Genomic DNA, 10225 nt, shown 5'->3' with positions numbered 1-10225 from the left:
CCCGACTCCCCCCACACCTGCGGGCGGCGCTATTTATAACTCGGCGCCGATTCCGCGCCTCCCTCCGGGCGGGCGCCGGCTGCCTCGCCAAGCTAATCGTCGCGGGGATCTCTGCGCCCCCCGGGGCCGGGGAGATAAATTTAGCTTCAGGAAGTTCGGGGGAACATTTTCCAAAACTCCACGTCCCAGGGAAGGCGAATCAGAGAACCCCTCTGCTCTCAGCCTCCCTCCAGCCAGCCGCCAGGCGGCGCAGGTCCCCAAGTCCCTGGAACCCAGCTGAGAATTTGGGGCGCTGCCTGGGAGCTGGGATAGGTGGAGGTGCAGGCGAAATATGGAAGGGTGCTGAGGGCTGGAGGTCAGAGCGTCCAGAGAATGGCCGGGAGAATGGGTGTGGGTGCGCCCGGACAGCCTGGCGGACGCAAAGCCTCAGCTGGGAGTACCTGAGAAAGGGGCGGCGACTTCTGCCTTTTGAAGGGGAAATAACTCACATGCAAACGAGATGCAAATAGGGATGCAAATAAGAGCCTTGGCCCTTGGGGGTCTGCGCTCTGGAGCTTATGAAACGACCACCACACACCCCATTCCAACGGCCTTACTGGGAAACTGTGGGACCCTCCCAAGATCATCACTATAATAATACAGTTTATGGCGTGTGGCTCCCCAGAACACTCCGCTAAGATCTCTCTCCTCCACCGGTCTTTCCTACACCATCGAGGGCCTTATATCCTAGGAAATCCGCTGGGAATTCTGGTGTCATGCCGCTCCTCCTCCTCAGGCGTGTCCTGTGGCCTGAGAGGGTCCCAGGGCGCAGAGGGGCAGGTGAGATCTTACCCATCCCGCCCTATTTTGGCACTTTACTTCCCTTTACCCCTCCCCTGCCAACCCTCTAGGACAGTGGTTCTCAACCTTCCTAATGCCGCGACCCTTTAATACAGTTCCTCATGTTGTGGTGACCCCCAACCATAAAATTATTTTCGTTGCTACTTCATAACTAATTTTGCTCCTGTTAGGAATCGTCATGTAAATATCTGACATGCAGGATGTATTTTCGTGAAAGGGTCGTTTGACCCCCAAAGGAGTCACAGCCCACAGGTTGAAAACCGCTGATCTAGAACCACCTCCTTCCCTCCCTGCTCCCCCCCCCCCAAGTCCCTTGCAGCGCGGACTTTTTCTGACATGGAGAACTTTTAGCCGCAAGGCCTATTTATTATATCTATAGCGCAGGGATTCTCAAACAGAGATATTAGGGGGCAGCCCCTTCCTGGCACTAAGAGGATACGGCACGATCAACCATCTGGGCTGGTGGGCTCGCTGTGCCAGGCTTGGAGAAGTGCCAGGTCCTGCCGCAGACTTGTTAGGGTCCTAGCCAGCAGGCCAAAGTTCCCGCGCACCAGGGCTCCACCAGAGGTGGGGGCTGGAAACGGAGGCCCAGAGATGAGGCCGGTCTGAGACAGACGGCACCGACCCAAAGCGGGATCCACACTTCACTCCTTGTTTGTGGCCCATCCTTGGTCAATGCAGCCGGCCCCGGGAGTCTTGGTGGGGGTCGAGCTGGGCACTAAAGAGAATAGGAAGCTGGGAGACAGTCTCTGCCACAGCGGCCGCAGCCATGCCTCCTGTCTGCTTGTCCTCCTTGCTCACCTGCACGAGGCCAGTTTCCTGCTGCCATTACTCCAGCAGCTCCTTGACACACCAGCAGCAGAGGAGGACGGAGAGGACCTCCCTCAGGGTGCGCTGCAGGCCCTCCCACCTGGTGCCCATCTTTACAACAGGCGCCCGGAGCCCAGCGTCTGGCAGGGCCCCTCTGAGGGAGAAAGGTAGGGCCTGGGCTAGGGGCTGTGTCCGGGCCTGCATGTGGGCAGCAGCTCTGAGGAAGGGTGTGGGAGCTGCCCCGGTACCTTTTATCAACACTGTCCCTCTCCACCCCCCCTCCCCCCCCAGGCTCATGACTACAGGGACAAAGGCCCCAGGGTCTGACACAGGGAAGGTTCTGGGCCTGAGAATGGGCTGAGTCAGCCCCCATGAAGGAGGGGTGGGGTTAGGAGGAGGAGGATCTGGCCGCTCCATCTTTCATCCTCCACAGCCAGGCCAGCTCAGCTTCCCTCCCTCCAGCCTGAGCCTAGAAACCTTGGGTGCCCTGCCTGGTTGCTGGTACCCCCAGTGGTTGGCACAACTCCCTGCTTCTGCCCCCTGGTGGTTGGCATTCAGTTAGGATCACCCACGAGAGCTCCTCCCCAGCCCCTCAGGGGCCTGGCCCACTGCCTTCCCCATCCCCGTGGGAGCAGGAAGACACAGGCACGTGAGAGGAGAGGCACTGTTTATTGAGGTGACACCCCGGGCCGGCCTCCTTCTTTCTCTTCTGGAGGGGGCAGGGGTGGCGGTCACAGGCGTGAGTTCCGTTCTTCGTCTTCATTCTCAAGTAGGTAGGCCGGCCGGTAGGTGGGCTGTCCGCCTGGGCCCAGGTACTTCAGGGCTGGGTTCTGCACCGTGTTCTCCCGGCTCCCCAGTGACGTGTAGCTGGAGGCGGGAGAACAGAGGGCGGACGTGTGGTGAGGTGGCTCTCCCCATCTCAGCACCTACATGTTGCCCCACACCCGTTCTCTTCCCACACCCTTACCCTCGGTCATACAGGATACAGTAGGGGACAAACAGCTGACGCAGGAAGTCCCAGATGTCTCTGTAGGTCCAGTCCTGGGAGGTCAGAGTCGGAGGAGAGTCACAAACACTGCCCTCTCCCACTCCACCCTCTGCTGCCTGGGAAGGGGCCCACTCGGGGTTCGTCTGCTCCCTTGGCCTCGGGGGGCCTGCTATCTGATTGGCTGGTACATCTGGCTCTGTGTAGGCCAAGCAATGAGAAAGAGAGGCCTTCATCCTGTCCCTCTCCACTCCCGACCCACCCTCCCCTGGCAGGTCAGCTCCGGAGGACAGGGAGGGCTCTGTCTGTGTCAGCCAGCTGTCCAGCAGAACTTTCTGGGGCGGTGAAACGTTCTCTTGCTGTGCTAACGTGGTGGGCACTTCCACTGTGGCTGGTGCAATTGAAGAACTACTTTTGAATTGTGTTTAATTTTTGAAACTGAGATATAATTCACACGCCACCGAAATCCATCCTTTTAAGCTGTGCAGTTCAGTTATTTGTACTTTATGCTTTGAGTGTAACTCAGGGGTCCTCAAACTACGGCCCGCGGGCCACATGCAAATACAAATATTGTATTTGTTCCCGTTTTGTTTTTTTTTACTTCAAAATAAGATATGTGCAGTGTCCATAGGAATTTGTTCATAGTTTTTTTTTTAAACTATAGTCCGGCCCTGCAACGGTCTGAGGGCCAGTGAACTGGCCCCCTGTTTAAAAAATCTGAGGACCCCTGGTGTAAGTAAATGGCTAGCGGTTACCATAGTGGACAGCACAGGTCTAAGTCATGGTTCCGTCCATAGCACGACGCCTGCCACCGAATGAGTGCTCGGTAAATAGTGGTCCAAAGGCAGAATGAACCCATAGCACAGCCTTCCTTGGATGATGGGGACCCTTCCTCCAAGCCCCAGGCTCCAATGTCCCTACCTCAGGAAGCCAGGGTGCAATGACTGACAGGGGGCACGGACCGAGGGCAGTCAGGCTGCCCTCTGCATTACCAGCAGCGGGTTGATGCGCATGAACGAGGGCCAGCCTGGGTCGGTGGGGCTGAAGGGACAGAGGCTGCAGGAGGAGGGGTCCGTACGGCGGGTGCCCATCAGGGCAGCCTCCAGCTGGGGGTGCTGTGCCCGTAGCTGGCGCAGGGCCTGCTTCATCTCGCCCTCAGCCTCCAGCACCCGCAGATTGTACCTGAGGAAGGAAGAGGGCTGGGGGGTCACCAATGGGCTTCTCCAAACCCCTCTTCGAGCCCAAACCTTCAGGCCCCTAGTACCTCTTGATGGTGTCCTGCAGAAACTGCTCCAGCTCAGGGAAAGGGGAGATGCTGCGGATGTATAGGATCTGGAGGGGTTCTTGAGTGCCAGGGCATTTCCTAGGGGGGGAGAGGGAGAAAACCACAGGTTGGCCGGCACGGGCCGGGGAATGCTCTCCAGGGAGCTTGCACTGTTTTCCTTGGCTCCTGGGATGCACACCCTTTCCTTGTCTTTCCCATCCATCGCAACCCACTTCCTCCAGGAAGCCCACTCTGATCTCGCACCTCTCAAGCCTGGAGCACACATCCCTGTTTCAGGTGGGCAGATCTCACCTCCTCAACAGCACCAGGACCTTCCGCATCCAGGGCCAGGCGTGTGTCAGATGCTCCATAAATAGGGTGGGGGAATGGAACCGAGAGGTCCCTATGACTGACTCCCACCCAAACGCCACCCAGACGCCACTTTTCCCTTCTGCTTCCGAGGACGGGGAACCAGAAAACGGGGCAGATCAGGTATCTTGGTGTCCCGGGGCCTTGTTGCCAGCGGAGAGTGCCGGGAGCCGGTCCATCCTTGCTGTTTCAAGGGACCTGGCATATATGGCATACTGTTCTTAATATGTTTGCTCACCTTCTTGGCACTATGTGTTTTAACCAAGGTCACCTCTCCGAGAAAGGTTGTTTCCCCAGGTAGGGAGTTTTTCCCTGAAGTCAGGGAGGGGATGAAACTCCTTAACTAAGTGTTTCCCCAGGTAGGGATTTTTCCCTGAAGTCAGGGAGGGGATGAAACTCCTTAACTAAATGCCAGGCGGGTAGTTAACCTAGAGACAAAACCTAGTGAGAGAGCCTGGCTGAAGAACCTAGAGACAGAACCTGGCTACAGAACCTGGAAGAACATGGCAAGAGAACCTGACTAGAACCTGGTGACTGAACCTGGCTGGAGAAACTCAACCGAACCTGGCTGGAGAACTTAGCGAGGGAACATGGCTACAGAACCTGACTGGAGATCCTGACAAGAGAACCCAACTATGCTGATGAACTGAACACTGCCTCTGTGCCATTCATTCCTTCTTCGCCGACTCGGTCCACACCTTTGGGGACCCCTGGACCCGCTGGGGTTGGACCCCGGCAGGAGAGGCTCACCGTTGCACAGCTGCATGGACGAGGTGCAGGAGGGCCGTGCAGTCCTTGCCCCCGTTGAAGCCCACGCAGAGCTGGGTGAGCCTGTACTGAGCCAGGGCCGTCTCAATGGTCTGCAGGGCACTTGCCACCTTTTTCCCTAGAGAGGACCCTGCCAGGCAGGTAGGGAAGAGGCCATCACCAATCCCATGTGACACATGCAGCCATGATGCTGTTGCTTAAAACCCTTCAATATTTTCTAGGATAAAGTCCAGATTCCTTCATGCTGCCTCCGAGCCGGCAGAGTCTGCTCCCCGCCCGCCCGCCATTCAGCCGCTTCCCCTCTCAGTGCCTCCTGCTCCAGGGTCCTGTTTCTTTCCCTTCTCCTAAACCTCCTGCTGCTTCCTCTGTGCCTCTCACACTGTGGGCCCCACGCCTGGTCTGGCCAAGGCTCCTCATCACGCAGCTTCTACATCACTCGCCCAGAGAGGCCTTCTCTGACCCCAGAGCAAGGCCGGGCTCCTGTCGGTGCCGCCCCCCTCACACTGACGTCTCATGCATCATTATCTGTTTGAAGCTTACCTTTCCTATTACACTACTTGTCCATGGAGTGGGTGTACATCTGTCCTATTGAGCTATCTCCCCAACACCCAGCACAGTGCTGGTGAAAGTGGGTACTCAGTATTTATCGGGAGGGCCCTGACTGGTTTGGCTCAGTGGATAGAGCGTCGGCCTGCGGACTGAAAGGTCCCAGGTTCGATGCCAGTCAAGGGCATGTACCTTGGTTGCGGGCACATCCCCAGTGGGGGGTGTGCAGGAGGCAGTTGATCGATGTTTCTAACTCTCTATCCCTCTCCCTTCCTCTCTGTAAAGAATCAATAAAATATATTAAAAAAAAATTTATCTGGAGAATGAATGAATCAATTGTCGTCATCTTCTACCTTCTCCTAGACCTAGGGTGGCACCTGGGGGTTGGTAGCTCTGCCCTCCCCCCCGCCGGAGGCCCCTACCTGACTTGGCGAGTTTGTATACAGCCTCACTGGCCTGCTCCATGGCGTTGGGTACGTAGGGGACCAGCGATCCCCGAGGAAGACGTGCGGTCAGGTAGGCCAGGCATTCCTCCAGCGGCCCTTCTTCCTGTGAGTCCAGTGTCACCTTCACCTGATAGTAGTTGCTGCCCCAGTCAGGGTAGGAACCCAAGCCAAGCCTCTGTCCAAAGTGGGCCTGGGCCTCAGCCAGGATGGGGGCGATGGAGGCCTCGTCAGCGGCCACATACAGCTCCCGCAGGTGGAACTGAACGGCTGTGTTTTGAAACAGTCCCTTCAGCCCCTCCAGCACCCGCCGCAGCAGCTCTGGGATGCCCGGGAAGAGGTAGACGTTGCGGACCGAGACCAGAGGGAATCTGAAGGGGCGGCCAGTGTGAGGGTCTGTGCCGTAATGCAGGCGGGCAGAGGAGGGCACCAGTGACAGCTTCTCCCAGCCCTGCTTGCCTAGGGCCTGGATGGCGGCCTGCAGCTCAGGGTGTGGCTTGAGCTCATCCCCAAAGGCCTGTGCTACCGCCTCAAAGGTCACATCATCGTGAGTGGGACCGATGCCCCCCGCCGTGAGGACATGAGTGAAGCGGCTGGAGAAAGAGGTGATCTCGGCCGCGATGGTGGCTACCTCATCGGGGACCACAGAGACCCGGCACACCTGGACCCCCAGGGAGCGCAGTGTCCGGCAGAGGAAGTAGGTGTTGGTGTCCTGCGTGTGTCCCTGGGAGATTGGAGACGGGGAAGATGAGCGTCAGTGCTGCGGGAGGAAGGGCAAAGGGGGCAGGGATGAAAGCCGCATCTGCGTGATGGTGGGGCACGCCGCTCTCTGGGGTATGCCACCTCAGGCTGCCAAGAATTCTGGACTGAGCACCAGAGCGAGACGATCCATGTCAGGGGTCCTCAAACTTTTTAAACAGGGGGCCAGTTCACTGTCCCTCAGGCCGTTGGAAGGCCGGACTATAGTTAAAAAAAAATACTATGAACAAATTCCTATGCACACTGCACATATCTTATTTTGAAGTAAAAAAACAAAACGGGAACAAATACAATAGTTGTATTTGCATGTGGCCCGCGGGCCGTAGTTTGAGGACCCCTGATCCATGTGAATGGAGTCAGGGATGATGTGATATACCTTGGGCCTCCTTCTCTGCACTGTGACCTTGATTTGACCTCATCTAGGTTGATGAATTCAGTGATCAATCCCATGTGACAACTTCTCTACTTCCTCACCACCCCGGGCAGTCTCAGTCCCCTGGCGTCAAATGCTGATTGGGCATCCTCACCCTAGCCCTGGCTGTTAATGGCATCCCCAGACACTGTCCACAGCCAGTCAGCTCCACTTCTGAAATACGTCCCCATCTGCTCTCTTCTCTCTGTCCCAACTGCCACCAAGCAGATCTTTGGCACCTTTCACCTGAATAGTTGCAACAGCCTCCTGGCCAGGCTCCCAGCTCCAGCCGCAGAGCTCTGCCTGGTGCCTCCTGAATACCCTTCCTAATGTGTTACTGTGATTGCATCACTCTTGGACTCAAAAGCCATTTGTTGTTTCCAACCATATACAGAATAAAGTTCAAATTCTTTTGCAGAATATTTGAGGCTGTCTATGGTATGTATACAATCTTCTTGCCCGGCCCCATCTCCACTATTGTTCTACAGAGGTTAGTGGTTAAGTGGTTGCTCTGGAGTGAGAATCAAGTCCATCTAGCACTTCCTAGCTGTGTTACTTTGGGCAAGTTTCTCAACCTCTCTGAGCCTTAGTCTCATAATATTTTAATTAAGACTTATAGCCCTGGCTGGTTTGGCTTAGTGGATAGAGCATTGGTGTGTGGACTCAGGGGTCCTGGGTTTGATTCTGGTCAAGGGCACATGCCAGGGTTGCGGGCTCCGTCCCCATAGGGGGTATGCAGGAGGCAGCTGGTCGGTGATTCTCATTGATGTTTCTATCTCTCTCTCGCTTCCTCTCTGATATCAACAACAACAACAAAACATATATAAAAGACTTAGCCGTAGCTTATATATATACACACACATACACACACACATATAAAAGTACCAATGTCATGGGGTTGTTGTGAGGATTAGTAAAATCACATATATGATGTAATAAGCTCACCGCCAAGTCCTAGGAAGCATTAAAAAAATAGGGATCACTATTACTATTACAAACCTGATGCCTACCATGACTTCCCTGATTATTCAGAAGGGATCTCTCTCTTCTGGTACTTTCCTTCTATCCCACCCACTCTGCTGCGTGCCTTGGATCATTCCTCAATTAGGATGGATTTAACTTTTAAGTAATACATGCACCTATACCTCCTTCGCATGCCGACTCCTGTCATTTCTGTAAAGCCCCTCATCCCATACCATACTGCCTGGCAAACTGTAGAAACTTTGCTGTAAGCCTTTCAACGGAATAACAGAATGAGGGTCACTTTTCCTCCACCACTCTGGACTCACTCCAGAATCCTAGGGCAGCAAGGGGACCCCACCCTGGTTCACCCTCCTTCAACACAATGTGGAGCAGACTCTTAAGGACAGGAGAACGCCCCGCCCTCCCCCCCTCTTCTGTCCCAGACACACCTTGAGGATCTCATCTCCAACAATGATGATGCCCGCCGTCACGCTGCGCCCTGGGGGAGGGGCAGAGGCCCTAGATGCCATGGTCCTGCCTTCTCTGCCCCTCTGCAAGGCCCTCCGGTAGCCACCCAGACCCCCAAATAGGGGGCGCAAGCACGGGAGTCCCGCCAGATCTAAAGGGCACTGGGGGCCATAGCCTGGGAACAAGGGGTCCGGGGTCGAGGCAACCTGGAGCCAGAAAGGAAAAATGGGGGAGAGCAGGAGGGCATGGTCTTCCTCACCAGGCCCTTGACAACTGACGCCTTTATTCCTGCCTCTTTAGTAAACATGTTCTCAAAATCCAGCCCATGCCTCTTTTAAGTGTTTTCTAAGCTTGGTTCTAGTCTTAATATGTCCTGCTCCAGCTACCACTTTAAAAGGTCTAGCGTCCGCCGAGCTCGGCTCCTCGCGACTGCTCTATCTTGGGCAACTACACCTTTAAATGTCTCTTCTCTTTGGGGCACCTGTCCCTTTAAATGTCTACCTGCTCCTGGGACTTGGGCCCTTTAAATACGTTCCCTTCTTCCACCCAGACCAGAACTCAGCCGCCTTCCTCAGCAGGCTTCCGCACCCTTTCTAGCCCGAATCCCACCTCTTCCCACCACTCTCCTGACAACTGAGTTCTCTCAGGTTCTCACCTGCTCCAGCCCCTTCACCAGGTCTTTCCCTCTCTCCTTTCCTCTTGTCCCAGGACAGCTTCCGTACTCACAGTCCCACCTCAGAGCCACACTTACCGCATATTCATTGGTCATTTGGGCTGTCGCTCAGACTACCTTCACGTATTCATTGGTGAAGTCGACTGTCACTCGCGAGCCTTAGCCAGCGGGCGGGAGCAGTGCCGGGTTGTCATTAGCGACAACCACGTGGTCGCCCTTTGCCCGGAAATGTGGAGGCCGGGCTCAGGGGTTGGTGGTGCGGACAAGGAGGAGGGGCCTGGCAGGAGGGCTGGGGCGCGAAAGGAGCGGTGGTGGGAGACGCTCTAAGGATTTTGGGGTGCTTTCTGCTGTTAGAAATAAAGGGAGGCTTGACTTTAACCTTTGTTTTGTATTCAGATTCTCGCGTGCACGGCTGTTTTCATTAGCCATAACCCTGTTATTGGCCAAGGGGTCAGGAGTTGCTACTGGTGTCTGAAGGGATTTATTATAGCAGATGGAGGGTCACCAGTAGTCAGCATTGCCTGTGAGGTAGGGAGATCTCGGAGGTGAGCTTTGAGTGTGTAGACTTTCATTTGTCTCTGATATGAACAATAAAGCTAATTATTTAAGCCTCTTTGACAGGACAGAGCTTTGCCCCACCTTGCCCCAGATGTGCTTAGTTTAAGCATCCATCACCTGTTACTGCTTTGCAAGTGCAAGTGATGGCAGCGACTAGGGAGTGCCACGTGCCCACTTTGTACTACTCTCCTTACTCTCATTCAATTGCCTGTGGTTTAAAAGTGCCCATCAAACCTTAATGTTCTTACTATTCATCTGGGGATCTTGGGTGGGGCCTGAGATCTGTATTTAACAAGTTCTCAGTCATGATGATGCTACTGGTCTGTGGACTTTTTTTTTTGTAGTAAAGGTTTAGAATCCATTCATC

At 55.2% G+C, this 10225-nt stretch overlaps 2 protein-coding genes across 4 annotated transcripts; both read right to left on the bottom strand.

The window, feature by feature from the left end:
- Positions 1-1182: 1182 nt before the first annotated feature.
- On the bottom strand, positions 1183-2217 carry LENEP (lens epithelial protein). 2 transcript variants are annotated; one of them, XM_006775661.2, is made up of 2 exons: positions 1642-2217; positions 1183-1558 (listed from the first exon to the last, which is right to left on the bottom strand). In XM_006775661.2, the coding sequence occupies exon 1, from the start codon at positions 2065-2067 to the stop codon at positions 1669-1671; it is 399 nt and encodes a 132-aa protein (XP_006775724.2). In that variant the 5' UTR covers positions 2068-2217; the 3' UTR covers positions 1183-1558; positions 1642-1668. The 2 variants fall into 2 exon arrangements, with proteins under 2 accessions (XP_006775724.2, XP_015427259.1); XM_015571773.1 differs by having other exon boundaries at positions 1183-1551.
- Positions 2218-2300: 83 nt separating this feature from the next.
- FLAD1 (flavin adenine dinucleotide synthetase 1) lies at positions 2301-9342 on the bottom strand. Of its 2 annotated transcripts, XM_006775660.1 has the most exons (8): positions 9283-9342; positions 8609-8833; positions 6005-6749; positions 5019-5166; positions 3900-3998; positions 3628-3817; positions 2618-2691; positions 2301-2517 (listed from the first exon to the last, which is right to left on the bottom strand). In XM_006775660.1, exons 2-8 carry the CDS (start codon positions 8687-8689, stop codon positions 2382-2384), a joined length of 1473 nt encoding a protein of 490 aa, XP_006775723.1. In that variant the 5' UTR covers positions 8690-8833; positions 9283-9342; the 3' UTR covers positions 2301-2381. The 2 variants fall into 2 exon arrangements, 1 of the variants encoding a protein (XP_006775723.1); XR_001515884.1 differs by lacking the exon at positions 2301-2517 and having other exon boundaries at positions 3557-3817.
- Between the last annotated feature and the right edge of the window lie 883 nt (positions 9343-10225).

This window comes from Myotis davidii, unplaced genomic scaffold (genome assembly GCF_000327345.1).
Source record: "Myotis davidii unplaced genomic scaffold, ASM32734v1 scaffold208, whole genome shotgun sequence".
In the NCBI taxonomy this organism is placed as follows: Eukaryota; Metazoa; Chordata; class Mammalia; order Chiroptera; family Vespertilionidae; genus Myotis; species Myotis davidii.
Note: the sequence above shows the minus strand (reverse complement) of the source record. Positions and strands in the feature narration are given on the sequence as shown.

Excerpts from the sequence above, each read along its gene's own strand:
- LENEP (XM_006775661.2), bottom strand. The coding sequence starts at position 2,067 with ATGGAGCGGCCAGATCCTCCTCCTCCTAACCCCACCCCTCCTTCATGG.
- FLAD1 (XM_006775660.1), bottom strand. The coding sequence starts at position 8,689 with ATGGCATCTAGGGCCTCTGCCCCTCCCCCAGGGCGCAGCGTGACGGCG. Across the intron at positions 3,818-3,899 it reads CTGCAGGACACCATCAAGAG|GTACAATCTGCGGGTGCTGG; the intron begins GTACTAGGGGCC and ends TTCCTTCCTCAG. Across the intron at positions 2,518-2,617 it reads TGTATCCTGTATGACCGAGG|CTACACGTCACTGGGGAGCC; the intron begins GTAAGGGTGTGG and ends TCCCGCCTCCAG.